The sequence below is a fragment of the Aspergillus candidus genome, assembly GCF_002847045.1.
Source record: "Aspergillus candidus strain CBS 102.13 unplaced genomic scaffold BDW47scaffold_12, whole genome shotgun sequence".
NCBI lineage: Eukaryota > Fungi > Ascomycota > Eurotiomycetes > Eurotiales > Aspergillaceae > Aspergillus > Aspergillus candidus.
The window spans coordinates 14,748-41,485 of record NW_020194017.1 but is presented as its reverse complement, the minus strand read 5'-3'; the positions used below and the strand labels follow the sequence as shown (position 1 = coordinate 41,485).

The following is a 26,738-nucleotide window of genomic DNA, read 5'->3' as shown; positions in this document are numbered from 1 at the left end:
TTCAGACTACTCTGGAGTTATGCCGAACGGGATCCAAATCGTGGGCGTGCCACTATGCGCCTAGGTGAGGTGCCCAATGGTGCCGCGTCCGCTGGAGAGCAAATGGTGCCTGGCTCCCTGTCAGGCTCATACCCAAGCTCCGTCGGTCCCATTAACTACTTATCTTACCGAGGGTCCGACACCTAATCATCGGACGATCGGGCAAATCATCGTGCAACAACGCAGCCACCGACGTAAGTTCCACCTGGGCATACTTGCTTACCATTAAAATGGGGTGTCGGAGGGGTGTCGGACGGAGTCGACCGATTGCCGGCCAGGAAAACATTCGCCGAAGATGGTTATAGGCCGCCTAAAAACAAGGGACATCAATGACCATGTACTTTTTCACAGGGGAGAATGGGGAAGGTTTGAATCACGGAAATGAATAGTGAAGCAAGAGAGATCATCATTCTTCCAATAAAGGATCGGCAATTTAACAGGCTGTGGATATTTACATACAACACATGGTTTGCGGAAAATAAAAACAGCGAAACTGGAAGGATCCGAGCTATCTACGCACAATAAAAGCCAATAACCGACTTGGGAATCTCATACATGAAGGCGGGAAAAAAATGGGATGCAGGCAGCACAAATCTAAAGGGGCTATAGTGAAGAAAGTCCCCTCAAGAAGGAGATAGCGGGGCTCCGGAAACACGAGAGAATGATCATCAGTAAATGGGCCGGCCCTCATCCCACTTGCGTGGCATTTCCATGCGCTGCACAGCGGTGTCGTCAGGCGGGAGATGGTGATCCCGGGTGCTTGACGCGGGTGACAGATGGCTCAGGCTCCCCTGGCGCTGTCGCGAGGCACTGCGATCCACATCGACACCGCCGATCCCACCAATCCATTCCCACACGCGTGCCACATCTCCACCGCGGCCCTCTCGTACGGCAGCGCGGACGTTGGCATTTCCTTCCACAACTCCGCGAACCCGTCGCCATAATCCTTCGCGCCGACTACCCTGCAGTTCAGAGCGGAGGACATCGTCGCGCAGCTGCCCAATGGGGATATACGCTTCCCGGGCTTCTCCGCGCGCATGCAAGGCCGCCTGCGTTGCGAGGCGGTCTAGGGTAGTAGCGACCAATTCGGGGACGCGGCCCAAGTCGGAGCGGCGAGCAAGGTACCTGGACCGAGCGTAGGTGGCCAGGCCTATGCATAGAGCTAAAATTGAAAGAGGGAGTCGATACGCGAGGATAGAGAGTCGGACGTAGCGGCGGAAGGCGCATGTGAGGGGTAGGCGGCTGACGGAAGTGGATGTGAGGATGAGGACAGAAGATGGTCTGCAATAGTGTTGTGGCTTCTGTTAGTGTCGGTGGAAGCGTCAGAACCAGACAAGAAACAATTCTCTTGATGCGGACACCGTGCGGGATGGCGCGAGTGATTTATTGAGGGATTCAAGAAGACGGAGGTAAGGGAACTTACTCCGATTTGGTGACGACCTCTTCTTTGCCGACGATTTCGCCTAGAGCGCCTTTCCAGAGGTCGTCGAACTCGGCATCACTCATGCCCTTGCGGCGTTTTTGGCCAACTTCCTGTTTCAAATCTGGTTCGGTAATCTCCGGGCCTTTGGCTGCCTTGTCGCCCTCTGATAGTTCTCCACACTCATACTTAGCCCGGCGGTCTCGGAGTTTCTCAACAGCTTTGTCGGCGACGGCCTTGACGCGACGTGCCTTCTCGCTGTCGGGTTCACAGGTGGGAGGCAGCGGGACCAATCCCCCAAGCGACAGCGGATGAGGTTTGAGAATGAAATCGTGCTCGCAGCGGGCCTCGAAGTCGGGATAGCAGAAAGCATGCGGCGGGCAGGGCTCACATTGCGGCTCCAAGACGCTGGCCCATTCGGGGACCTTGGTTTCGGCTAACGACCACGTCGGTTTGCCAATGCCACAGAAGCCGATCTCGATCTTCTCCTGCCGCCACCAGGCCGCGAAGCCTCCAAACAGCATTAGTATCACTACCCACGGGGCCGCCTTGCTGACTGGTCCCTGTTTCCGAGGCCGTCGGGTCTGGATGCGTCGTGGATAAAGCCGGTCGGCCTGTTCCCGCTCCAGCGCTAGTTGTTCATCGGGAGTGAACTCTTCTCCCGCGCTCAGTCCACTTTCTTCCTCCTCTTCATCCTCTACTTCGTCGTTTACTTCGTCCTCCTCTTCGATCGGCTGGGACAGTTTCGGAGATGTCCATTTGGAGACGGGCGATGCGAGCGACGCCCGCGCGGAAGCTCTCCCGCTGTCGTTGGGGGCAGGGAAAACGGGGGTCTCAGACCTCCGGGCACGGGGCCCCTGACTCAGGGCCGGGCTCTGCGTCGAACGTCGCGAACTGCTCCTGCGTTTTTGGTCACGGGTCGGATCCCGTGCCGGACTTCCACTCTGGAAGGGGTTATCTGTGCTGAAATGGCCGTCCTCGAGTGGCTCGGCCTTGATCGCCGATACGGGGGGCTCTGGCTCGGTTGAGGGAGCCATCTCGCTTCTCCGTAACTTTCTGGCGGTTGACTTGCGGGGGCTGGCCGTGCGTGGCTCGCGCGGGGTGACCGGGACCTCATGATAGTCCTGCAGGTCGGATAGATCGTAGCGTTTAGATTCCGATTTGGGCGCGGTTTTCCTCGATGTCGTCGCGGGCGTCGCGGGTGCCACAGGCGTCTGTCTGTCGTCTGTCTCCACGGTCGATTGCCTCGTGCTGACGCGGGAGCGGCCCCGTCGGCCGACGGTTGAGGGAGTCGGCGGCGGTTGCGAATCACGGACGGAACGCGCTCGCGCGGGGGGTGCATCAAATTCGCTCGCGACAGAGGTCGCGCGACTCGGCATATCCGTAATGCCCTCGCTTGTCCTCTTCACACGCTCGCGCTCGCGCAGCAGCTTCTTCGCCTGGGGTAAGACCTCATCTTCCAAGATACGGATCAACTGCGCCTTCTTGGCGGAGGCCGGGTAGGGGACGTCATGGTTGACGAGGATAGAGCGCAGGCGGGGGACGGTGAGAGAATTGAGATCGAAATCGACCGCCAGGTAATCGTAGGCGTCTTCCATGGTGGGCAGTTCCCAAGAACAATCACCGGCGGATATAGTCTAACCGGGAACAAACCGGTAGGCAGGGACAGGAGGCAGTACGCAGGAGGTAAAGGTGAGGATGCAAGGTCACCAGAAAGGAATGGAGCAGTGGAAAATGCAAAAAGGAAAAAAAAAAGTGTCCAGATAGTGAAGGAAGAGAAAGAGGAAAAAAGACCCCACGAGTGCTGCCAGAGTTAGGTTGATTCGTCACGATAACAGTTTGCAGGCGTTGAAAACACGGTATCCACGGCAACAGGGTGGGGCTACAGCCAAGAGATGTAGCAGGCTGGACAGGATGGGTTGCAGGTAGTTGGCCGTAGGTTCTCTTCTAGTGCCTTGTAGCGGGCATATTAACTCCACGTCAACAGAATAGATGATGAGATGGATCTGATGAGGGGAGTGAAGATGAAGCCAGAACAGGAGGAGTGAAGTGGAGGGTGAAGTGGACGAGCAAAGATGACGACGGGACGCAAACAACACACTCACGTGATGGCTTAGTCAATCATCATGTAATCTGATATACATCACTGACTTGCGATGGCCATTCTCTATCTCTTCATTTTCAGCTCCAATCTGGATATACTCTATCCAGCTGTATATCTTGACATCAAGAGCTGGAAAATACAGCTATATCTGTCTTGTCGAATTGGAAGTCTGCAGCTACTAGACTCTCGAATCTCACTCCCGAGCTAGCTGACGTTGATAGGAGTACCTGTTAACGACGAAATCACTACAGATCAGATCAACTCATCACCCAGTGTCTATAGTCTGAGGACATCCCTGCTGGATCTGTGGGCGCTGGTGGGAAGCGATATTCCGAGTTCAACCGGGATACGTGCAATTTTAGTGACATTTGATATGGTCATGCACTAGCAAGTCAACTATGCCACGACGAACGGTCGACACATGTAAACCACAATATCTCTCGATGAATCATGAGACACAGATGAAAGCTCTCCAGAAGCCGTCGTGGTTGGTGCTAGTGCTTAGAGCAAAGGCAACTTATATCGTGTCGAGAAGCAGTTTACCAAGTCCCACCATCGCTCATGAACCATTTATGTATCGGCTTTATAACATGTCCGTTAACCATAATAGATCAACAACCTGACCGTTGAGGCGATGGGGAAGAGCCAACTGAACAGACCAAAACCAGAGTGCCACTCTTGATTGATCCCTTTAGACATCTTATGGCGACTACAGCCTTGTCTGAACGCCGGCATGAAACAGCTACTATTGATCCAGCAGGAAAAACATAAAGACAGCTTATATCTGTCATTTAGCAGATCCAACGTTTCTATAAGCGCAACAAACCATCTGATATACAGCTAATCCACCGAATAACTCACCTTCGACACCCCCGACTTCCTCACAATCTTCTTAACCAACACCTCCCCACACAAATCAGTGGTTTCCACATGCGTACCTCCACACGGATACGCCTCTACACCATCAATAACCACCACCCTCAATTTCTTCCCCTTACCTTCCTCCTCCTCCCCTCCATTCCCACCCTCATCCGGATCCCCAGCAATACCAATCCCCCCCAATAACCTCCCCAACCCCCTCTCCTTAAACTCCCCCACCCCCCACCACTCAACCCTAACCTCCACCCCTCCCCCCACAATCTCCCTCACCCGCTCCTGAATCCCTCCCTTCCACTCCCCCGGAATCAACCCGCGGAACTCGCACGCCGCGGACCCCGGAAAGTGCGACGCCTTGAGCTCGTCAAACCCCTCGATCTTATCCTCCAGTAGCTGGCGCACGGCCCCGCCGAGGACGTGCCCTGCTGTGTGGAGGCGCGAGTGGAGGAGGCGTTTGGCGGGGTCGATTTGCTGCGTGATTACTTCCCCTGGAGCGAAGGGTTGCGAAGGGGGGTCGAAGGTACCGAGGTGGAGGACTTGGTTGTTGGTTTTGCGGGCTGTGTGGACTGTGAATCGCGTTGGTGTGCTAGAAGGAGGAGAGGAGAGGGACTCCATGGTTCCCGTGTCAGAGGGTTGGCCACCCCCTTGAGGGTGGAAGATTGTGCCCGCGGTTATAACGACATAGTACTGGTCAGTCCTCTCTTGGAAGAGAGCGCGTGTTGGTTCGGGCAGGTTGGAGAAGGAGGTTATGCTTGTTGCGGTTGTTTGGTAGGTGTGGAGGCTGCTATCGTGGTGGTAGGCAAGGTGTGTGTTGGACATATTCAATTGATTCTCGCAGGGTATGTGTTTATAGATATAAATACATAAAACATAGAAAGATAAGCTGGAGGGTGTATGGTGTATACAGCGTAGGAATGGATGAAGTCAAGCCCAGGAACGTAGGTGATACCTCGGTAGTTGTGGCCAGTAGGTGTAGCAGTGGAGAACCCCACTTGTTGTGTTTTGACCCACAGCTTATGTCCCCACCAGGCAGACCAACTGTTTACGAACACATCAGTCTGTGTACATCATCTGGTGGAACCAGGATCGAGTGGTATCCTAATACAATGTCATACGAAAGAATCACATTCCTATGCAAGTACCATTATTCAACCCCGTAAACCAAGAGCATAGACAGCAGACAAAATCAAGACAAAATCCCAAACATTCAGAGAGATCAGTTCCACCCGGGCTCCGATCCATGCTTCTGAACACAAAACCAAGAGCAGACCATATAAATGAAGAGAGGAAAGAAAAACAAAAGACATGGGGAAAACCCGACACATCATGAAAAAAAGAAAAACCACCACCACAACGCCCAAGCATGACTGAATCTCAATGAGAAAATTAGACTATATAATCTGTCAATATACAGAATGGCATTGAGAGCCGAATAAGAACCGAGAACAAAGAAGGTTTCCTCATGGCGGTATAGAGCTCACGTCGGAATTGGAGCGTAGGTTGAGATAGGAGGATGACGGCGACGTCGAGAGAGTGCTGTCCTCCAGGTACTGGTCGGGCGCCATGTTGATGGGTCCTCGGTGGATGTCTGCCGCGTTGTCTGCTACCTGCTTCTTGAGGAGTCGATACTCTGCTAGCTGCGTCTGGAGTTGCTGCATCACCTCCCCGATGGGGATTGCGTGGTCGTTGAGGTTGTCGCCTGGTCGGAAGGGGTGCATCATGTTGCGGATTGCAAGTGTGTTGATCGTCACCTGGACAGTTAGCACGAATTTAGAATGAGAGGGAAGGGGGAAGACTTACCTCGATGCGCGTCACCTGTTGCTCCACCAGGCTGAGCACGGTGGAATCCGCCAATTCCCCACCATGGTTCTTGACCACATTGAACAACGCCACGTTGGGCTCCTTCAACCGCGCCTCCCCAGAGTACTCCAACGCCCCACACAGTCGTTCCAGCCGAAGCGTGATCTCCCACAGTCGCCAGATGAGATCGGTCTGGATCTCCAGCTGCGAGTGCTTGCTGATGGTCGTCCGCGTCTGGTCCGGGTCGATCTCCTGCTCCAGCGTCGTCAAGCGTCCGGACAGCGAATGCGGGTAGATGAGGTACAGTGGCTCCGGGTTCTCTAGCCCCTTGAGCTTGCGCTCCCCCTGGTCCTTGATCACAAATCCTTGGCTGTTCAACTGCTGCAGCTCCCGCCGGATGTTGTATCCCAGGCTGGAGTAGCTCTCGCTGGATCCCGTCGAGGCCGCTCGCTCCGTGTCTGCGAACACCTCCAAGTTACGCTGGAAGTCGCTCATGAAGTCGGACGAGACGAACACCTGGCCGCCGTCGGCCTCGGCGGAAATACGCGACGCCCGGTTGACCATCGGGCCGAAGTAGTCCATGCGATTGGTGACTGGGTCCTTCTCGCAAACTGGCTCTCCCCAATGCACTCCCATCCGGACCGACAGTCCCCGGAAGATCACGTTGTTCTCGACGTCGTACTGCACCTGGCACTGCGGCTGCTCGAGGACCTCCGTCGGCCACTCGGCGTCCAGCAGCTGCGTCTGGCAGTTGAAGCACCACAGCAATGCCGCCGTCGTGGTTGCAAATGCCACCATGAACGCGTCGCCCTCGGTCTTCACCTCGTAGCCGCCGATGATCCCCAGCTGCCGCCGCAGGATGTCGTTGTGGATCTGGATGGCCGAGCGCATTGCATCGGGGCATGTCTCCCACAGGCTGGTGGATTTCTTAATGTCCGTGAAGATGATGGCCAGCTCCCCAGTGGGCGCGTCCACGTAGTCAAACCGCGCAAGCCGGGAGTCCGAGGGCGTGTCACGCGCCTTTTTGGGTCGTTTCGCGCTCGGGATGATGTGTTCGTCCGGCGGTCCCATGGACATGCTGGCGTTCTTGAGCGTGTATCGGCCCCGCTTCTTCAGCTCGCTCACTCCGATAATCATGACCATGAGCTTGTTGGTCGCCCCGTAGGCCAGCGCGAGATCCCGGATCTTCTGCGCCGCCGTCATCAGGTCCGACCGCTCGGCCCGCGTCACGTCGACCACCAGGTCCGGGGTCACGAAGTCCCAGAGTTCCCGCGACGCGAGAATGATCATCTCGTCCTGCTCGGTCAGATTGACGTGCATGGTATGCGGCGCGGCAATGACCGCCGGCATCAGCTGGAAATGGCCAAACGACCGGGACACGTAGAGCTCGTCGTTGAGTTTCCCGTTGCGCGACACGTAGCCGCCCGCCGCCCGGATGCGCGCCCGTTCTTGTGGTTCGGCGGGATTGTGCAGCCGCGTCAGATGCCGCAGCGAGCCGTCCGCCTTCACCAGGATCGCCTGGGCGTCGCCCACGTTGGCCACGTACAGGTCCATGTTGTTGAGGTACATCACCGTCGCCACGCCACCGGACTGGATGTCGTCCTTGGTGAGCCGCACGCGCTTCTGGTCCGTGGAGTCCTCGCGATACTGTCGGATGTCCTGGTCAATGGACTTGTAGCAAGCGAAAGCCATGTTCTTGTTCATGCCCAGGAACGTCCGGCGGAGGGCGTCCAACGGCGTCTCCTGCTCGTCCGGGCGCAGTCGCTTCAGCTCCGAGGAGAACACCTGGATGAAGTTCTCGTGGAGGTACTTGGCGATCCGCGACCCGCCCGTCGGCGGCACCTGTCCGTCAAACATGCCTACCAGGGTCTCCATGTTGTCCGGCTTCAGGCGGGGCACGATCATGTCGATGATGGAGAGATGCTCGGTGCGGCCGAGGGTGTCGGCCATCCCGTAGGCGAGGGACCCGGCCAACGAGGCCGACGTGCGCACCCGGCGATCCTCCGTTTCCTCCGGGATGGTCGACGTGGTCAGGGTCACGTCCATCAACCCCAAGACTCGGAGATGGGTCAGCGAGTTAAAGTCGGTCAGGTCGGTCTCGCGGCTCGCGGCCGGCCCCATGGTGATGTTCGGCTTGATCTCGAGCCGCTTGTTCCCCGAAAAGTTCAGGTACTTTAGGTTGCGGTTCCAGTTCCAATTCCAGTCGTATGGCCAGTTGGAGACGTTGTACTTGAGTCCGTTGCTGCCGACGTCGAGGACCACCAGCCGGCTTACCTTGCACAATTCGGCGGGCAGGACCTGGAACCGGTTCCCGTTGAGGTGGAGGACCTTGAGCAGATATTGATCATCCAGGTCGTCCGAGGGGAGCGAGGTCAGGACGTTCCCCGACAGGTACAGCTCGGTCAGGACGTGCCAGCGCTTCAGCAGGCCCTGCGGTAACTCCGTGATCTCGTTGTACGACAGGTTGACGACCCGCAGGTCCGGGATGAGGGACAGTTCGCGGAAGACGTCATCTTCCAGGCTGTTGTCGGCCAAGTAGAGGTTCCGCAGCGAGCCCCCAAACGTCGTGGCGATGTGCTGGGAAAAATTGGAATCCTTCCGGGCGGACGGGCTCCCATCCATGAGGGACCGGGACGCCGTCGACACCTTCCGCCCTCCCTGGGTGACAGAGGCGACGGAGGGTTTCCGACGCCCCGTGCCATTGGGCGAGCTGCCCACGCTCAGCGCGCCGGTCGACGCCTGGCTCGGGCGCCGGGCCTCCCGCTCATCTAGGGACATCATGTCGTCGTAGGGGACCGCGGTCGACCCCGACGGCGTGGGGGGCGGAAGAGCGCCGCCGCCGAGATCGCTGGGCAGTTGCGGAGCCGGACTGCCGTGGGCCGGGAAGCCGTCCAGCACATTGGACGACACGTTGAGCGTCTCCAGCTTGAAACAGTGCCAGATCTCCGGGGGCAGCCGCCGCAGATTACACTCGCGCAGGTTGAGGTATTTGAGTTCCACCAGGCATCCGATGGTGGGAGGCAGGGAGGATAGGGGGTTCTTGATCATGCTGAAGTGCTCCAGCTTGCGTAGCTTGCCGATATACGGCGACATGGACACAAAGTGGTTCTTGTCGAGCACGAGCCGCGCCAGGTTGGGCACATTGTCGAACAAGGAGTCCCGGAGTTGGACCAGCTTCGCCGACGCGATGTTCAGGGAGGTCAGCGTCGGGATTGGCGCGTCGATGTCGAACTGGGTCATGGGGCAGTGATCGAGCACCAGGGTCCGCATCTTAATGAACGAGCCGCGGAACCGCGACACGGCGTTGTGGCCGACGAACAGCTGCTCGAGGCGGGGGAGGTGCGACAGGACGTCGATGTTGGTGATCTCGTTGAAGCGGGCGTCGATCTCGCGCAGATTGACGAGGTCCCGGAAGGAGTCGTCGAGCGGGCCCCGGATCACGTTGTTCGTCATCCAGAGCCGCTCCAGCGCGGTCAGGCTGCCGATGTTGGGCAGCTCGGCGATACTGTTGAAGCTGATATCCAGGTCGACCAAGCTCTTGAGGTTGCAGAAGAAGTCGGGGAACACGTGGAAGTTATTGGACGAGAGGTTGAGGGTGCGCAGGTACTGGAAGTTGCCGAAGTAGCTGGGGAGCTTGGACAGCTTGTTGTTGGCCATCTTGATGCTCACGAGGCCGTGAAGCCGGTCCAAGTGGGCGTGGTCGAGCGACTCGAGCAGGTTGTTGGAGACATCCAGGTACGTCAGCCGGCTGGCTAGGCTGAGGCTGGCCGGCAGGCGGGTGGCCTCGCAGCCGATGAACTTGATCTCGCGCAGATTGATGCAGCCGTTGATGAAGTCGGTGGGCACGTCGAGGGCCAGGTTCCGCGACAGGTTCAGCGAGATGATCTCGGCGTTCCGCTTGTAGAGGGCGATGGGGATGGTGACCAGGCTGCGACCCTGCAAGTCGACCTGGCTGAACTTCTGGGCGGGGTTGAAGCCGGGCTCGCCCTGGAGGCTGCTGTAGCCGCTGAGCTTGGTGGGGAGGAAGGTGAAGCGCAGGATGTAGCTGTGGTCCTCGCGGCCGATCTCCTCGATGCGGTCCTTTTGGGTGTAACCCACCTGCTCGAGCATGCGCTTCTGCATGAGAATCGGCTTCTCGCTCGGGTCCAGCTGGCGGGAGAGGTCGTTCTTCTGCATGACGATCTCATAGTTGTTCAGGTGGTCGGTAAGAAAGGACTTGCGGCCCAGGATGAGGAGGATGTCGGCCACGGTGGCGTACACGCCGGTGGACAGGGTGGCGAAGGTCGAGTCGATGCGGAAGACCCGGATGAAGTAGGAGACGCCGTCGGCGTCGGGGCTGTTCCGCACGGCGGCCTGGGCGCGCGAGGGCAGCCGCGCGGTGTTCTCATCCAGCGGCCGTTTGACGTGCCAGCTGTCCGGCGCGTCCCAGTTGCCCGTGGCCGAGGGCCCGTCGGCCTTGGGGGTGACTTCCTCGCGGGGCGGGGCGGGGCCGTCCGGCGGCACCGCCCGGGGGCGGCCCTCGACGGGGCGGGCGGGGGAGTTCCGCCGGACGATGCCCTCCATTTGGGACAGGTCCGTGTCGAGCGCCCAGACCCCGGGCTCGTCCGGCCGCAGCTCCTTCCCACCGACGCTGGCAGCGCCGGCGGCGGCGGCGGTACCACCACGGCCCCGGAAGCCGATCAGACCGCGGCCATCCTTCTTGCGGTCGCCATCGGCCGGGTCGCTGGCGGTCTCCAGGCTCCCTTGGCGGCCCCGGCGGGCGGGCGACGCGTCGCGGCGCGACAGCTTCGACGGGGCGCGGGCGGACGGCTCCTGGGTCGACGCCTTGGCGCCGAGGTTCTTGAGGGGCCCGTGCGCCTTGGGGCGACGGATCTTATCGAGAATGGACCGCTTGCCGGGCACGGGGCTGGGGGAAGCCCCCGGGCCGTACTCCCGGCCGTACGCGCTCTGGACGCTCGGGGTCGGGCTCGTCGAGCGGACGGCGGCCAGGGTTGCGGAGGAGCTCGCCGGGGTGGGGAAGTCCAACGCCTCGCGCGAGGGTCGCAGCCCCAGAGCGAGATCGTCCCGTCCGGTGGCCGGGCGCGCCGGGTAACCCGCCAGGTCCCCCGCCACGGTGGGTTTCTCCTCCTTGCTCCGGGAGTGGCGGTGGCCGCCAAAGTGGCGCCGGCCGGGGTCCCGTGCGCCCGCGGCGGCGGACTGGCCCGGGGCGCGGTGGCCGTCCGGGCCGGTCGGGGCGGGGCGCACAGGGGCCTCGCCGAACTGGGGGATGTCGTTGAAGCTCTGATAGAGCCAGGGGGTGATCTCACTCGACGGCAGCGGGGTGCCGGGCTGCTGGGGGGGTCGCTGGGCGGGTCCGTGGCCGGCAGGGCCCCGGGAGCCCCCGTCGGAGTTGGCTCGCTCGCGGGCCCTTACTTGGTCAGCGGCAGCGGGTCTCGCGTGCAGACTGGCGGTCTCCGAGTCGGGCTTCGAGTCGGACTTCGAATCGCCGTACTCGTCGCCGAAGAAGCCCTGCAGTCGTTTTCGGAAGCGGCTGCTGGTCTTGGAGCCCTGGCTGCTGACGGTCGTGGCGCTGGCAACGGACGGCCGTCGGTTGCCGTCCTCCTCGTCGTCGGCCAGGCGGGACGCGGCGTTGGCCGGGGGGGCCTCCGGCTCGGAGAGGTCGTGGAGGAAGGAGGTGGCCCCGTCGGAGGGCCCCCCGCTGGGGGACGGTGCATACGGGGGGGGGATATTCGGGTCGTAATTAAAGTAGTCGGGATAGGTGTGTTTGCGATAGGGCCGGGTGGGCAGACCGGCGTTGGCAGGAGGGGGGAGGTCATCTGTCCCTAAGACGGCCAGGGCCTTGCGGGGGCCATTGGCGTGTGGGTTGACGTCGGGGGGGTCCCAGGAGAAGTTGGACGCGTACAAGTCTGTGGAGGAGTTTGGGACCGGCGGCGGCGGCGGATCCGGTCTAGAGGGGGGGAGGGGGGGTCAGTGGGGGACGAAAGGAGAGGGCCTAGAAGCAAAGACGGTTCCTACCTGTCCTGTCTCTCGGCGAGAGAATGGGGAGAGATGCCGCGATCATGCGACAGGCGATGTGGATGACGGGCGCGATGGTTTTGGTTATCTCTGATGGTGTCTTGGGACAGCCAGCTGTACGAATCAGAGCTCTCGGAGCCATTCCGTCCATTGGACTGGTCGTGGCCGCGGGCAGCCATGGTGTCGACGGGATCGCGGGTCGGGTGGCAGCCGCGGGCGGCACAATGGAGGGGGGGTCAAGATGAGGACAGATGAGAGAGGACTTCCAGCGGCATTAATTGCGATCGGACTGGAGACCGAGAAGCAAGTCGTGTTCAACGGGGAGAGGAGGTAGAGAGAGAGCTAGAGAAGGGGAGGGTCTGTGTCGTCACGGGTCGTCTGCGGTTGAGAAGAGAGGGGATTCAAGAGAAGATGACGGTTCGCGATGGAATCACGGAAGCGAGCCAGAAAGGATGAAAAACGACGGGATCACCGGTGGATCGAAGGAGCGATGGCGATCGAGTAGGGATCACTGACGGCGAAAAATTGCAGGCGAGAAATGAGGCGACAGATGAGGCAGGAAGTTTAGCGTCGGGCGCGACGGGGTGGAGGCGTGCTTCATGATCTGGGGGCAAAACGACCGCGGAAAAGATGGGACATTGCAGATGGAAAGGGACAAGATCGGATCATGGTCTACCCGAAATGTACTAGAGAACTGACGCGTTAGTGAGAGATTGGGGGGGGGGTATAGAGGGGGCAGACGCGGAGAGAGCGTAGAGTGAATGTGTAGGAGATGGAAGGTTGATGGAAATGATGATGGAGATAGACAGGATAGGATCATGAACATACCAGATAGGTTCTTGACTCCACCGTGATGCCAGAGTTGACGGGTGATCAACCTGGGAAAAGTCAAAGGGGGAGAATGCAGAGAGAGATGGATGCAAAGAGAGATGGAGAGATGAGAGATGGAGAGAATGAGAGGTTGAGATGAAACTCGTGCTTGGAGCCTCATTGAGAGAGTGCGGGTGTGAGGACTAGCCGGGTTGGGCAGGCGGTGAGAAGTAATGAGGGGAAGACATCGACACGTTTCTGAGATATATAATGATATAATATATTCTATGATGTATATATTCTGATAAGTATCTATTTGATTTTGTTTTCTGATCTATCATGATCTTGGCTGGTTTTGATGGTGGTCAAATACCACTGGGAATTTGGGGAGACCGTGATCGCCTGAAACACCAGGCCGGCCTCTGAAACAGGAGCTGTTGAAAAACTCATAGTATGGCAGTGAGGTGTCCGTTAGGAAATTGGAGGAGAGGAAATAATACTATATACGGAGTACTCAGTTCAAAATCAAACCCAGAGGATCAATCCTGGTTTCGATAAATCAAATTGGTGCCTGAGGCTGCCTCGACGATCGATCCTATCGATTGATCGCACAGACACATGGAGTGAGAGTGACATCTCCAGTCTGAAAAGACGGTCAGATTGAAAACTGACAGATACTCACCGTGCATGTGCATCCACATGACAAGAATGTGTCATGGAAATATGCCCGGGTAGCGTCAGAGTATCGATCGATCTGTCTGGCCAGATCTGCCCAGTATACGCGATGATAAAAGGAGGTTGGGAGTGGATCAATGCTGGTGAGATCCACCGTCCCACCGTGGCGATGTCATTTGACTAGCATATCCTATATATACACATACATAATAAATAAATATATATATATATATATATACTTATATAAGTAAATACCTACGGGTGAATTCCAATCGGAGTGATCGGAGTCTCTAGCAGTATTGTATAGACCAGTAAAGATACATGCGAATACCACCGTCATCATAGAAAAGAAGAGGCAAACGAAGTAGACAAAAGTACTCTTTCTTAGTCTTCCCGCAAGGCCCCACTCCCTCCACGAGGCTCTCCACCAATCAATGGTCTTCGATCTCCCGGGTAACGTGGGTCGGCCTTAGTGCCTGATGGGGGTCGATATAATGAGGAGGTTGGTCTTTCTTGGTCTTTCTTGGTCTTTCTCGTCACTCTTTCTCTTCGTCGCTCTTACTGTTCATATATCATTCTCTCTACCCCCCATTCTTTCCCTCTCTCTCTCTTCTCCATCTAGTGGACCCTGATCGTCCCCCTTGCAGCTTTCTCTCCACGACCGGTTGATTTAGAACCGTCCTTCTTCTACATATCTTCTGGTCTCGTCTGCACATCCAACTCCCCGCTTGATCTACATTAGTTCTGCTCGGAAAATATCTCCACGGTCAAACAATAATAAATAAGAGACAAAAGAAAGAGAAAAATAAAGAGAAAGAGAAAGAGAAAGAGGAAGAGAAACCGGCCATGAAGCTCTCCCTCGCTGGGACGGCCCTGGCCCTCCTCTCCACCATCAACGCTCAGACCTTCTCCGACTGCAACCCTTTATCAGATTGTATGTCCCAGACTATTCTAATTTTGTCAATTTGAGTACGTGCTAACTTTTCCAGCATGTCCTCCCGTCCCCGCGTTGGCCAAGTCCGCCACCTTTGACTTCACCGAGGGTCATCAATCCGGTTTCAAAGAGGTCGGGAAACCCTCTTTTGACGACGATGGCATCGGTTTCTCCGTCGCCGATCAAGGCGATGCCCCCCTAATCCAGTCCGGTTGGTACATCATGTTTGGTCACGTCGAGTTCGTCATCAAGGCTGCCCCCGGAACGGGCATCGTCAGCAGTGCCGTCCTACAGTCCGACGACCTCGATGAGATTGACTGGGAGTGGCTGGGTGGGAACAATGCCCTCGTCCAGAGTAACTACTTCGGCAAGGGAAACACCGACACCTTCAACCGCGGGGCCACGCACGACAACCCGGGCAACCATGATGACTTCCACACCTACACCATCGACTGGACCGATTCCCAGATCGTCTGGCAGATTGACGGCAAGACCGTCCGCGTCGTCACCCCAGAGACCGCCGCCGAGGATCAGTATCCCCAGACCCCCATGACCGTCAAGGTCGGCGTCTGGGCGGGAGGAGATCCTGACAACCCGCAGGGCACCATTGGTGAGTTCCCCCGAGAAAGTAGATCAATCAAGAAAGATAGGCTAACCGATCCAGACTGGGCTGGAGGCTCGACTGATTATGGGGCCGGCCCATACACCATGTACCTGAAGTCCCTCAAAGTCACAGACTACTCCACCGGCTCGACCTACGCGTATGGGGACCAGAGTGGATCGTGGAAGTCCATCAAGGCCGAGGGCGGTCGGGTCAATGGTAACAGTGGTGCTGCGTCCTTTTCCAGTGTCGAGTCTGCCCCTACCGTGACAGCAACGGTTGACAGTGCCCCTCTTCCCTTCAGTGGTACGCACCGGGAGACGACGAGCTTTGTAACGCCGAACATCTGGCCCTGGGTGGCCACGGCGACGCGGCCGTCGTCTGAGGGCACGTTGCCGCCGCTGCCCAATGGCTGGACGTATTCGGGATCGGGGCTAGTCCAGCCGCCTGGAGCGGCCTCTGTGAGTGAGCATCCCTTAGTCACTAGTGATGATGTGATGGTTGCTAATAACCAAGGACAGTTTATCTCCCCATCTACATTACTTTCATCGCCTTCTGTGCCGGTCTCAGCATTCCTTTCCTGTACTGAGGGGGATTCCCACTGCAGTTCTACCATCTCGAATTCTCCTCTCGGTCCGTCGACCAGCACCACGACCGCTTCTTCTTCTTCTTCTTCTTCTTCTTCTTCTTCTGTTGTTACTACTAGAACTACTACCACACCGGACGGAACCCCCACCCAGTCTGACGGTCCGCATGCGACGAGCGTATCTCACCCGACGGACGATTCTCCTTCTCCTACGGATTCTTCGCATATCGCCCCCAGTGTGGATGGTGGCAGTGTGCTACGCCCTCCAATGGCACTGGCCCTGTGCATGCTGTTGTGGGGCGTTGGTGTGTGGTGAGCGGGTCGGATATGGCGACAGACCGGATGAGATACGAGAGCATGACGAGATGACATTATTGTACATTAATAGATAGCGTTCTGATTATGGGGGACGAGTTATGAATTCACGAGTATTGCATTGGTACAGATATTTGTGGTTTAGAGTATGTAAAGTAGGGTAGATTCTTAAGCAAGGACATCACTCCGTCTCTTCTTCTGAAAGAAACCACGCATCCATCCCCACATCCTCCCAAACGACAACGGACTCTCTGTTCCAGCATACAAAAACAAATCATAGGTCGATCCACCGATGATACACCCCACAAACGGAGCCACCATAGGAATCTACCCCCGTCAGTAATAATATAATCAGACAGGAAAACAAAAAGACGAAAGAAACACAAAAAGAGAGAAGGGGGGAAACACACCCAAAAATAGTACTCCCCAGCAGTCCACACCTCCTTCCCATACCCAACCATACAAGACACGAGTCTCGGCCCGAAATCACGCGCCAGGTTCATCGCGTAGCCCGTTTCCCAGCCGAAACTGGCGCCGATGCCGAAGACGGTGAAGAAGAGGCCTAGGGGGAGGATTAATTCTCCGCTTCTTTCTTCTTGGGAGCTATCAGGCAAAGTAGTGGCGGTAGGTGGATGGGGAGAAAAAGAAGGAGGAGGAGGAGGAGGAGGAGAGGCAACATCCTTCAAAACAAACACCATGAACATGAGGATCGCACTCGCCAAGCCCTCCGAGAAGAACGCTCCCGAACGAGTCATGAATGGCGCCGGGTAGGTGCTGAATATGCCTGCTGTTGCGTTTGACATGGCCATTGCTTCGGGGCCAGTCATTTTAGAGGATGAAGCGGGGGAGAAGTAGGTGATGGGGACAGAGCGCGCGTGAAGACGCCCCTCGTGGACGTCAATTGCGGAGTGGTAGTTGGCGTAGATGAGACCCGCGGCGATGATGGCTCCCAGTGTTTGCGCGAGGGTGTAAACCGGCAGGATGGACCATGGGTGCATGGATGGGCGCAGCAGACAGTTTGTGAATGTTATGGCTGGGTTGAGGTGCGAGCCGGAGCGGGTGGAGGTGTAGATTCCGAGGAGGATTCCTAGTCTTGGAGTAATTGGTTGGTTCTTCCTTTCTTTGGATATATGATATGTGTATATTCATGAGAAAGGACAGGAAGAAAAGATACCCCCACGCCCATGATATAGACTGATAATCCCCTTTGGATCCCCCGCTAAGAGTAACCTGGGCGATGGCGCCGTCGCCGAAGAGGACGAGGATCATTGTGCCAAGGAGTTCGGAGACGGCTGCTTGGTAGAGGGTGGGTTTCTTATGGGTGGAAGGTATGATGGTGGAAGAGGATGGTGGTATGTGAGGAGGTTGTTCGAGCATGTCGGAGAGGATATGAGGGCTTGTTTGGGAGACTTCTGGGGTTGGTTTGGAGGTTGTGGGGAAAGACATTTTGATTGGATTATTGGATATTAGATTATGTGAGTAAATTAGTATATGAAGGAGATGTGATTTAAACCTGCTGGATAGAGTCTCCTCTTATACTTCAGGAGTTAATCGGATCTGACATCGTACAGGGCTGTGTGTTACCCCGGTGGTTTATAGATGGATTTCAAAATATGCCGTCCACATTCTACTACAACCTTGGGTCTAGAGATATCTGGACTTGGTTTCAAATAGCCTTGAAGATATCCTATGCGTCAGCAAGCCATCACCATATTGGCTAGTGCCATCGTCACTAGCTGACGTCTGTCTGAAGCCATTCGAGTGCCGTCCGGAGACCCGATGGCTGTCCTACCGCACGACGGTAGACGGATGATTTTATCGCGCGAGCTGCTGAACTAGAGCAAGGATAGAGGACACCTCTATTGTCATTTGATCATGGGGACCGTCGTGACGACTATCGTGCGACCTCATGGAGTTTCTTGGGTTGAGAGTCGTCCGGATTGCACTGCCAGTTAGGGCTAGCCAACTCACTGGTCTGCCTCAGTCTGTGATATGCAACCGACATGTCGGCGATGATATTCAATAACGTCTATGTCAATGAATATATGTCAGCATTGCAAAGCTTCTAGCCCTGGACCAGATTTAAGGTGGACTCCACCCTCTCTCCACTAACCATCCGTCTTTCAGACACAATGGAGGAGTTCGTCGGGGCAGTCGATCAGGGCACCACGAGCACTCGCTTCATCATCTTCAATTACAAAAGAGAGCCTATAGCATCCCATCAAGTCGAGTTCCCTCAGCTGTATCCACATCCAGGGTGAGCCTTCTATCTACTATCACCCATCTTCCGAAAGAGACCCGCTAAGTCTACAGATGGCACTCGCACAACCCTCTCGACCTCATCTCCTCCGTCGAAACCTGCATCGATCAAGCCGTCCAGGAAATTTGAATCAGCCGGACACACACGTACCAGCATCCGCGCCATCGGCATCGCGAACCAGCGCGAGACAACCCTCGTCTGGGACAGAATCACCGGTAAACCCCTCGCCGACGCCATAGTATGGACCGACACTCGCCCACAAGCTCTCATCACCGAGCTCAAGCAAAAACACACCCCCGAGCAACTCGCTACCGTCCAGCACATATGCGGCTAACCACTCTCCATCTACTCCTCAGCCTCCAAGCTCCTCTGGATACTCGCCAACGAGCTGCGTGTATGTGACGCCTTTGAAAGAGGCACTCTCGCCTTTGGCACAGTCGACACCTCGCTCGTGTACAATCTCAATGGCAGCCAGGTCGCTGGCGTCTTCGTCATCGTCGCAACGAGCGCCTCGCGCACCATGTTCATGAATCTCGACAAATTAGAATATGACCCATTTCTCCTCGACTTCTTCGGTCTCTCCACCTCAACCATCAATACTATAACCACAACCAACCACACCATCTACATCCCCAAGATAACCCCCTCTGACCACCCAACCGCCTACGACACCCTGACCACAACCTCCCTCGCCGGAACCCTCATCACCTCCTGCCTCGGCTGGTGGTGATTCTTCATCTTGATTTTTCTATGTTGCTTCGCGGGGGAGTGCGGTTGGGGGGTGTTTGAGATAGCATTGTTTTTATGTATGAGTGGAATGTGTTGAGACGAGGATGAACTGCGGTGGTGGACGTTTCGGTGGATCTTGAAGATCGACGGAATTAGGGCATCCTTTAGTTGGTCTCTATTGGTTTACTAGAAATGAACACTTCAATTGAGTAGTAGGTAGACTGAAATCGTATTCAAACAAACGCACATTCATAATCCATCATATCGCCCCTAAGCCTTCGCCGTACTGCCATCCCTCTCAAACACACAATTCAACTCCGACCCCGGACTAAGCGTAACCTCAAACCGCAACACAGGATCCTCAACGCTGTCCTTCCCACTAACCGGCAACGCCTGAATACTCTCGAACGCCTGCAAAATCCGCACAATCGTATAACCCATCTCGATCGTCGCAAACTGCTGCCCAATACAGATACGCGGCCCCCCATTGAACGGAATGAAATGCCACGGCTTGGGTTGCCATCCCGACTGCCACCTCTCAGGAATCCAGCGGCCGGGGTCGAAGTAGTGCGGCGAGCCGGGCGGATCGTACAGCTCGGGATCGCGCTGCATGATCATCGTCGAGTAGATGACGCGCGTGTCCGCGCGCACGCCGACTGGACCGCGGCCGTCGGGTCCGCCGCCGCGCGGGAGTGTCGTGTCGTGAAGGGAGAAGCGCACGTTGAATGGCACTACGGGGTACATTCGCATCGTCTCGTTGAGTACCGCGCTGAGGTACTTCATTTCCTTGAGGTCAGTGTAGCTGGGCTTGCGTCCGGACGCTCCGACTCCCACGCGCGAGCTGATCTCCTCGCGCAGCTTGGCTACTACCGCTGGGTTGCGCGAGAGCTCGAATAAGCAGAACGATAGCGTTCCGGCGGTCGTGTCACGGCCGGCTAGGAGGATTGCTACCAGCTGGTCGCGCAGGACACGTGGGTCTCGTGTGAATCGCGCTAGGGCGTGCAGGAAGGTCTCCTTCTTCGAGAGCTTGTGGTCGAGCTCGTCGCTGGACAGAGATAGCACGTGGTCGATGTATGGTTGGATGAAGTCGTCCATTAGTTTGAGGTTGCGGCGGAATTCCTTTTTGGATACGAGGGCGTTGAAGACGCTGAGTAGGCGTGTTAGTAGGGGGGATTGTTTCGTTGACAGTGGTGGGCTCACCCAAGTCGGAACATCTCAGCTTGTTTGCTCTGCACGTATCGAAACGCCTCGGCGAACGTTGTCGTGGGGTTCTGGAGACTGTCGGTGCCATTGCCGAGGAGGTAGTCCGTGGCGGCGTCCAGCGTGTAGCGGAAGAACAGGGGTCCGACATCGACCACCTTGCTGCCGCCGGGGGAGCTGCTCCCCGCGAGAAGAGGGATCAGATGCTGGACGTGTTTCTCGAAGATTTCCGTATCGACGATCCGGTCGCGAACGAACATGGGCCGGATCAGCTGGCGCGAGCGAGACCACATCTCCCCGTCGGTCACGAAGATGCTGTCGCCCAAGAATTCTTTCCAGTCCCGGTGAAAGGGCTCGCCCTTTCCGTAGTCGGCGAACTGGCCCGTCAGAACTGCCTTGATGTTCTCCGGGTCCTTTGTCAAGATCGCCCGGTTGGAGATGCCGCCGTCGAGTTCTGCAGTCCTGACGGACTGGAGCTGCGGGGGTTTCTTGGCACTTGACATGGCTTCGGACCAGAATTGAAGGTCCATATTCTTGTTAGTGGCTTTTACCGATTCGATGATGAAGTCGATCGCTGGGTATCATGTTAGCACCTCGAGCATCTTGAGTCGGGGCAACACATACCGTAAGGAAGACGGAAGCGGATCTGAGGCGCGCGGTATCCCAGCCGTGAGATGTGCATGGACACTTGGATCTTTCGAAGGAAGCCCACCAGGACCAAGAATCCCAGAATGTAAAGGGACGCCATCCCGGGCGTCATGTCGGTGAGGATTTCTTCGATCATCGTGGCAAACATGATGAACCGCAAAACCTTACCTCTGGTCGGGTTGCAAAACCGGGGACGGCTCGAGATATATATAAGTTCGAGGGCGCTGACCGATCTACGACACCAGAGCGAATGTCGACATCACAACGTACTTCGGAGTGCTAATGAGCCAAGTCTCACTGGGCCATCTATGATTATCTATGATTCATGTGGAGGGAGAACCTAACGCTTTCAACCACTGACGGTGGTCACCATTGGACCGGACGAAGATCGCCTTGTGATATCCCCGCATTCCATTTCCCCAAGACAGCTCGATCGCGCGGATCCATTCCTGTTTGAGAAATGCTTGCGAACCCCGCGTGAGAGAAGCCGTTCGTATCCCGGCTAATCTATCGATAGCGCAGCCCGAGGCCTATCTGTGAGAACTTTTTTTGTTGTATGATCTACTGAGTAGGTTATACCCCGGAGTGCACAGTAGGTCTTGTGGGGTTGTGTTTATTCTAGGTGGAAGTGGGGCGTTGATCACCATGTGTGGAATCAATTAGCCAGCGAGGCTCGAATTCCTGTGATGCCAATAAACTTGTCCGGAGTAGCTTCGGATACACCAAGCCTGTAGTCATACTGTATAGAGTTGAGGAGCTGGCATATTGGTAGAAGTAATGCAATCCATTAATTTTATGTATTCCACAGTGCATAAACACGTGTTTGGCGATCGTTCTGGCGCCAGTTGCAACGCATCAACCTGAAGCTAGGTCTGATCTGACCTTTGTATGGGTATAATGGGTGAGAATTCATTGCTTTCTATGCTCCTTTGTTTTGTTGCTCTTCTGTTTCTTTTTTCTTTTCTTTTGACGTGCGTGGTCGCCAATGTTTCAGCCCCAGAATTTGACACAGGGGGTTGTCTTGCTTGACCTCCTGATCCAAATATAGACGTTTCACGGTAGACCATATTATATTGACAAAGAATGGCTGGCTGGCGGAGGTTGCAGACAAACGGATGGTCAGTCTATATGTAGTCATTAACTCATTGTACAAGCTAGGATCTCTAACTGCTGGGACAGACAATGCCAATGCCTTAAGTGACCGCTGCAACTGTGGTGCTTTCACAGAGCACATATAGCAAGAACGATTTTCAACTGAGAGCGAGAATCGAGGAGATACGAAGCGTCGCGAAGAAGCCATTCCACTCTATACAAAAGTCTGGTGTTTGTGACATTTGTATAGTTTGCATAATTTGCACTGCTGCCCTGTTTGTCGCACCAGCCACAGTCACGTGAGTGGCTATCACTTGGCGCTTTTCATCATCGCCAAAAGTCATCGCGAGCCATACAACAAGACAACCGAAACTGCCCCGAGATATTCTCAGCAAACCAGGACATTTTCTTAGACCAACCCTTTGATATACCCTTTCGACTTCCTCCGACCTACCGTTCGATATCGGGTTCAGTAACCACCTCCCTTTTTCTGCCCACCAGGGATTGATCAAACCTTCCCGGGATAGGTAGTCTGTCCGCTTCATTCGTCCTCACCTCTCCTCTTCGCCACTCGCGCTCTCCACCATGACTAGCATGGTCGCAGTTGGTACTCCGCTTGCGGAGGCTCTTAGCAATGTTATCCAGCCTAAGTTGATCGAGATGGGCTGGGCGTCCGACAGTGGCGATGACTCGGCCTTGATCGAATACGTGATCCTGATGCTCGTCAACGGCAAGACCCAGGAGCAAATTGCGAATGAACTGTCCAACGATCTCCTCGGACTTGGGGAAGGCGACACACAGGCACTAGGCTTTTCGCGGTGGCTGTTCGAACAGGTCGAGATCCTGAATCAACAGGTCAACGGCGGTGCCCCGGCGTCGAACGAGTCCGCCCCCACCCAGACAATCCCCTCGTTCGGCGACCCCGAGACAGCCAATTTTGAACCAGCATCCCAAACGGACGGTTTGGACGCCGACATGAATTTGGGCGATCCGGCGCATGGTAATGACGGAATGTAAGAAATTTTCCCCATGACAACTCCCTTGACGGTCCACGCTGACAGACCACACCAGTCCCACCGGACCCAAAGCGATGCGCAATGGCCGCCAGGGCGCTGGGCGGGGCCGGATCCTGAACCAGATCAACCGCGCCATGGATCGCGACTCTCCTTTACATCGCATCCGGAACCAACAGTCGGGCGGCGGGCGGATCAACACACATGGTCGTGAGCATAAGGGTCGTTTCAACCAGAACGGCGGCCGCGGACGGCAAATGGGTGGTATGGGCATGGGCATGGGATCGAACCAGATGATGAACAATATGAACCCCAACGATCAGATGCACCTTATGTCTTTGCTGGAGGAGCAGGCGAGAATGATGGCCCAGTTCATGCCGGGCTTCATGCCTCCCGCAATCAACCCCGCTTTCCAACAGAATGGTCCCCAGCAGGGCCGATCACTGTTCGACCGGGTCGAGCGTCAACAGAACTCCCGCCCTCAACGCGGTCCTCGTCGGGACCAGAATGCCGACACGGACATGGACATGCGAACCGACCAGCCGGCCGGGGATGGAGAACAGGACGAGAGCAACACCAACAGCGCCTGCCGCTTCAACTTGCGGTGTACACGCAAGGATTGCCCCTTTGCACACCAGTCGCCGGCCGCCCCGGAGGGTGCCCCCATCGACGCGTCGGATCCGTGTCCGTACGGGGCGGCGTGCAAGAACCGCAAATGTACCGGGCGTCACCCGTCACCCGCCGTCAAGAGTGCGCACCAGGCAGAAGAGATGTGCAAATTCTTCCCCAACTGTGCAAACCCTCAGTGTTCCTTCCGCCACCCATCCATGCCGCTGTGTCGCAACGGCGCGGATTGTACCACGGAAGGGTGCAAGTTCACTCATATCCAGACGGCATGCAGATTCAACCCATGTATGAATCCCAGCTGTCCTTACAAACACGCCGAGGGCCAGCGGGGAGGGTTCCACGACAAGGTCTGGACGCCCGGAGGCGAGAAATCCCATGTCAGCGAGCGGAAGTTTGTTACGGACGATAATGGCACAGAGGAGGAATTGATCAAGCCTGACATGGCTGATGACACCTCCCAGCATACCCAGGAGATTGTGACATGAACGCGGACTCCTCTCTACTAATTGAATTTCTTATTATTTTGGGCCCATGCCTGACCCTGTATCAGTTATCTTTGAACGACATGTGGCTAGTGGGAAGGCGTTTCATTTTTATAATCAAGTTGCTGGAAATGATGGAACACTGTATGACGTTGGCATGTAAATAGAAATCGAACTCACGACGAACGTTTATTTATTTATTTATTTATTTATTCTACTTTAGACATACTTGTTTCCTGACATTGCTCTAGATTGTAAAAAAATAGTGGTAAAGCAGGTGGTGTGGCTGCTTGCATGACACGGCTAGGACGAGCTGCCGCTGGCGGCACCTCGGCGCGATGGCGCGCCTCCCCTTCCATCGCCTTTCCTCTCCCCGCAACCCGCACTTGTCATGCTCCCGTGCATCTTTTAAACCTCGTCCTCCCCTCCCTACTCTGCGGATATGCAACGGTTATGTGTGGCTAGACACACTTTGAGAAGGGGGTGGACGCCATTGAGCCGCGCCCACGTCGGCCAAAGACACTATGCGCATACGCAATCGTACACTGCGGCGGTCATCGGTGCTGGCATCACCGGTCTGACGACCGCGTATCGTCTGTCCAAAGACCCCAACTGCTCCCATATCACCGTATATGAGAAGTCGCCGGGGGTCGGAGGACCCATGCATTCCCAAATAATCCCCGTGGATGGTGGGAATGTTGTCTTTGAGCAAGGTCCACGGACTTTGAGGGCGACGGTGCCCGGTAGCCTGCCGCTGATGGATCTGGTATGCAACACTTTCTTTCTTTCTTTCTTTTGCTATTGTTGCTATGGAATTGTTCTCATTCTTCGACCTCGTGCAGCTGTTTGAATTGGATCTTCTCGACGACGTCCTCTTGACGAGTAAAAACTCGCCGGCCGCCCGCAACCGTTATATATACTATCCCGATCGCCTTGTTTGCATGCCGACGATAACCCGAGAGAACCTCTTGGGTGATTTGTTCAACACTATAAAGAAACTGGTGAATGAGCCGATATTCGACAAATTCCTGATTGAATTTTTGTGGGAAAGGTGGCGCCAGGCTCCCGATGCGAACCCGTTCAAGACAGATGAGTCCGTCGAATCGTTCGTGACACGCCGGCTAGGTCCCGAGATGGCAAATAATATTGTGTCCGCCGTCTATCACGGCATCTACGCGGGCGATATCAGTCGTCTGAGTGCGCAAACCTTGATGGGGGGGATGCGGATCATGGAGCAGAGCAACAGGGGCGTCGCCAGCGCCATGTTCGAGAACATGCAGATGGGGATCTCTAATATGTCCACGGACGATTTATTGGCCCTGGAGTCCGTGGCCCCGCAGAAATCGACCGAGTACTGGAAGTTCCTAAGTTCGCTCATCAAGGATGCCAGCGTGCTGACGCTGAAGCGGGGCCTGGGCAAGCTTCCCGTCACTCTGGCGGACGCGCTGGTCCAGTCCGGCAAGGTCAGCATTATGACCAACACCGAAGCCTCGGCCATTGTCCGAAGTCCAGGCACGTCCGACATTACTGTAAGAGGCCCTGAAACTAGATTGTCCCTTATATCCAATTAACCCCCCTTGTTGCGCAGATTTGCGATGGAAACCAGCGGTTCCGAACTCACAACCGCGTCATTGCGACAATCCCAGCCCCGAGCATGGTACGGAGTCTCAGCAAGACCGTGCGACAGGGCCAAGTCATTCCACATGACACTATTCGCGCTCTTCAGGGCCACGACTACGCCGTGACCGTGATGGTGGTCAACCTGTACTACGAACAGACCGACGTGGTGCCCGTGCGCGGCTTCGGCTATCTCATCCCGCGGTCCGTCCCAGCCGAGCAGAACCCGGAGCGCGCTCTAGGGGTGATCTTCGGGTCGGAGACCAGCGAGGGGCAGGACACAGTGCAGGGCACCAAGGTGACGGTGATGCTGGGCGGCCACTGGTGGGATGGCTGGGAGAGGAGCGATCTCCCGGACCACCCCACCGGGATCACCATGGCCTGCAACCTGCTGCGACGACACCTCGGCATCACGGTCACACCGGCCGTCGCGTACACGAGCATGCAGCTTGACGCCATCCCGCAGTACACGGTGCACCACCTCACGCGCATGGGCGTGCTGTCCGAGGCATCGCGGGCGGAGTTCAACAACCGGCTGACCTTTGCGGGGGGCTGGTACACGGGCGTCGGGGTGACGAACTGCATCCGGCAGGGGTACATTGCAGGGACGTATGGCGTGGGGGCGCGCAAACTCGACCCGGGCGACGGCTCCCGGCCGTGGCGACGATACGGTGCCGAGAAGTGGCAGTTGGAGGGCGGCGTAGCCACGGCACCTATGACTCCGATCGGGGTATTCAGCTCGGAACGGAAACACTTTTAGATGTGATGCGCGGTGGGTCGCCTGGTTCACCTTTGTACTATTATAATTCCTATTGCGATGCGTTACCGCGGGGAATAGATTCGATGGTTCAGACTACAACGCTAGATGTGACCTGTAGGTGTAGGTGGACATGTA

The 26,738-nt window shown here is 56.4% G+C and overlaps 9 protein-coding genes across 9 annotated transcripts; 4 read left to right on the top strand and 5 right to left on the bottom strand.

Moving 5' to 3' along the window:
• Positions 1-516: 516 nt before the first annotated feature.
• On the bottom strand, positions 517-3,248 carry BDW47DRAFT_10478 (putative sister chromatid separation protein (Src1)). The gene is made up of 2 exons (XM_024812414.1): positions 1,463-3,248; positions 517-1,320 (listed from the first exon to the last, which is right to left on the bottom strand). The coding sequence occupies exons 1-2, from the start codon at positions 3,055-3,057 to the stop codon at positions 708-710; spliced, it is 2,208 nt and encodes a 735-aa protein (XP_024673584.1). The 5' UTR covers positions 3,058-3,248; the 3' UTR covers positions 517-707.
• A 1,155-nt stretch (positions 3,249-4,403) lies between these two features.
• On the bottom strand, positions 4,404-5,258 carry BDW47DRAFT_124262 (putative alanine--tRNA ligase; the record flags this gene model as incomplete). Its single annotated transcript, XM_024816221.1, has 1 exon — positions 4,404-5,258. The coding sequence occupies one exon, from the start codon at positions 5,256-5,258 to the stop codon at positions 4,404-4,406; it is 855 nt and encodes a 284-aa protein (XP_024673583.1).
• Positions 5,259-5,899: 641 nt separating this feature from the next.
• acyA (adenylate cyclase acyA) lies at positions 5,900-12,433 on the bottom strand (the record flags this gene model as incomplete). Its single annotated transcript, XM_024816220.1, has 3 exons — positions 5,900-6,190; positions 6,240-12,186; positions 12,255-12,433. The coding sequence occupies 3 exons, from the start codon at positions 12,431-12,433 to the stop codon at positions 5,900-5,902; spliced, it is 6,417 nt and encodes a 2,138-aa protein (XP_024673582.1).
• A 1,972-nt stretch (positions 12,434-14,405) lies between these two features.
• On the top strand, positions 14,406-16,304 carry BDW47DRAFT_102724 (glycoside hydrolase family 16 protein). Its single transcript, XM_024811920.1, has 4 exons — positions 14,406-14,673; positions 14,729-15,283; positions 15,338-15,739; positions 15,796-16,304. Exons 1-4 carry the CDS (start codon positions 14,586-14,588, stop codon positions 15,861-15,863), a joined length of 1,113 nt encoding a protein of 370 aa, XP_024673581.1. The 5' UTR covers positions 14,406-14,585; the 3' UTR covers positions 15,864-16,304.
• Positions 16,305-16,449: 145 nt separating this feature from the next.
• BDW47DRAFT_124259 (MIP/aquaporin family protein) lies at positions 16,450-17,621 on the bottom strand (the record flags this gene model as incomplete). The annotated part of the gene is made up of 4 exons (XM_024816219.1): positions 16,450-16,502; positions 16,639-16,778; positions 16,869-17,267; positions 17,350-17,621. The coding sequence occupies 4 exons, from the start codon at positions 17,619-17,621 to the stop codon at positions 16,450-16,452; spliced, it is 864 nt and encodes a 287-aa protein (XP_024673580.1).
• A 333-nt stretch (positions 17,622-17,954) lies between these two features.
• BDW47DRAFT_124258 (uncharacterized protein) lies at positions 17,955-19,165 on the top strand (the record flags this gene model as incomplete). Its single annotated transcript, XM_024816218.1, has 3 exons — positions 17,955-17,976; positions 18,489-18,650; positions 18,792-19,165. 3 exons carry the CDS (start codon positions 17,955-17,957, stop codon positions 19,163-19,165), a joined length of 558 nt encoding a protein of 185 aa, XP_024673579.1.
• Positions 19,166-19,406: 241 nt separating this feature from the next.
• BDW47DRAFT_10337 (cytochrome P450) lies at positions 19,407-21,353 on the bottom strand. Its single transcript, XM_024812060.1, has 3 exons — positions 20,989-21,353; positions 20,365-20,938; positions 19,407-20,311 (listed from the first exon to the last, which is right to left on the bottom strand). The coding sequence occupies exons 1-3, from the start codon at positions 21,158-21,160 to the stop codon at positions 19,435-19,437; spliced, it is 1,623 nt and encodes a 540-aa protein (XP_024673578.1). The 5' UTR covers positions 21,161-21,353; the 3' UTR covers positions 19,407-19,434.
• Positions 21,354-22,485: 1,132 nt separating this feature from the next.
• On the top strand, positions 22,486-24,406 carry BDW47DRAFT_10335 (mRNA-binding protein NAB2). Its single transcript, XM_024812052.1, has 2 exons — positions 22,486-23,117; positions 23,176-24,406. The coding sequence occupies exons 1-2, from the start codon at positions 22,690-22,692 to the stop codon at positions 24,227-24,229; spliced, it is 1,482 nt and encodes a 493-aa protein (XP_024673577.1). The 5' UTR covers positions 22,486-22,689; the 3' UTR covers positions 24,230-24,406.
• Positions 24,407-24,599: 193 nt separating this feature from the next.
• hem14 (oxygen-dependent protoporphyrinogen oxidase) lies at positions 24,600-26,670 on the top strand. Its single transcript, XM_024812047.1, has 3 exons — positions 24,600-24,992; positions 25,069-25,755; positions 25,815-26,670. Exons 1-3 carry the CDS (start codon positions 24,669-24,671, stop codon positions 26,601-26,603), a joined length of 1,800 nt encoding a protein of 599 aa, XP_024673576.1. The 5' UTR covers positions 24,600-24,668; the 3' UTR covers positions 26,604-26,670.
• Positions 26,671-26,738: the final 68 nt, after the last annotated feature.

Coding starts and splice junctions, on each gene's coding strand:
- BDW47DRAFT_10478 (XM_024812414.1), bottom strand. CDS start 3,057: ATGGAAGACGCCTACGATTACCTGGCGGTCGATTTCGATCTCAATTCT. Junction 1,321..1,462: donor GAGGTCGTCACCAAATCGGA/GTAAGTTCCCTT, acceptor ACACTATTGCAG/ACCATCTTCTGTCCTCATCC.
- BDW47DRAFT_102724 (XM_024811920.1), top strand. CDS start 14,586: ATGAAGCTCTCCCTCGCTGGGACGGCCCTGGCCCTCCTCTCCACCATC. Junction 14,674..14,728: donor CTGCAACCCTTTATCAGATT/GTATGTCCCAGA, acceptor TAACTTTTCCAG/CATGTCCTCCCGTCCCCGCG. Junction 15,740..15,795: donor GCCTGGAGCGGCCTCTGTGA/GTGAGCATCCCT, acceptor AACCAAGGACAG/TTTATCTCCCCATCTACATT.
- BDW47DRAFT_10337 (XM_024812060.1), bottom strand. CDS start 21,160: ATGTTTGCCACGATGATCGAAGAAATCCTCACCGACATGACGCCCGGG. Junction 20,939..20,988: donor CCGCTTCCGTCTTCCTTACG/GTATGTGTTGCC, acceptor CATGATACCCAG/CGATCGACTTCATCATCGAA. Junction 20,312..20,364: donor GCTGAGATGTTCCGACTTGG/GTGAGCCCACCA, acceptor ACGCCTACTCAG/CGTCTTCAACGCCCTCGTAT.
- BDW47DRAFT_10335 (XM_024812052.1), top strand. CDS start 22,690: ATGACTAGCATGGTCGCAGTTGGTACTCCGCTTGCGGAGGCTCTTAGC. Junction 23,118..23,175: donor GCGCATGGTAATGACGGAAT/GTAAGAAATTTT, acceptor AGACCACACCAG/TCCCACCGGACCCAAAGCGA.
- hem14 (XM_024812047.1), top strand. CDS start 24,669: ATGCAACGGTTATGTGTGGCTAGACACACTTTGAGAAGGGGGTGGACG. Junction 24,993..25,068: donor GCCTGCCGCTGATGGATCTG/GTATGCAACACT, acceptor GACCTCGTGCAG/CTGTTTGAATTGGATCTTCT. Junction 25,756..25,814: donor CAGGCACGTCCGACATTACT/GTAAGAGGCCCT, acceptor CTTGTTGCGCAG/ATTTGCGATGGAAACCAGCG.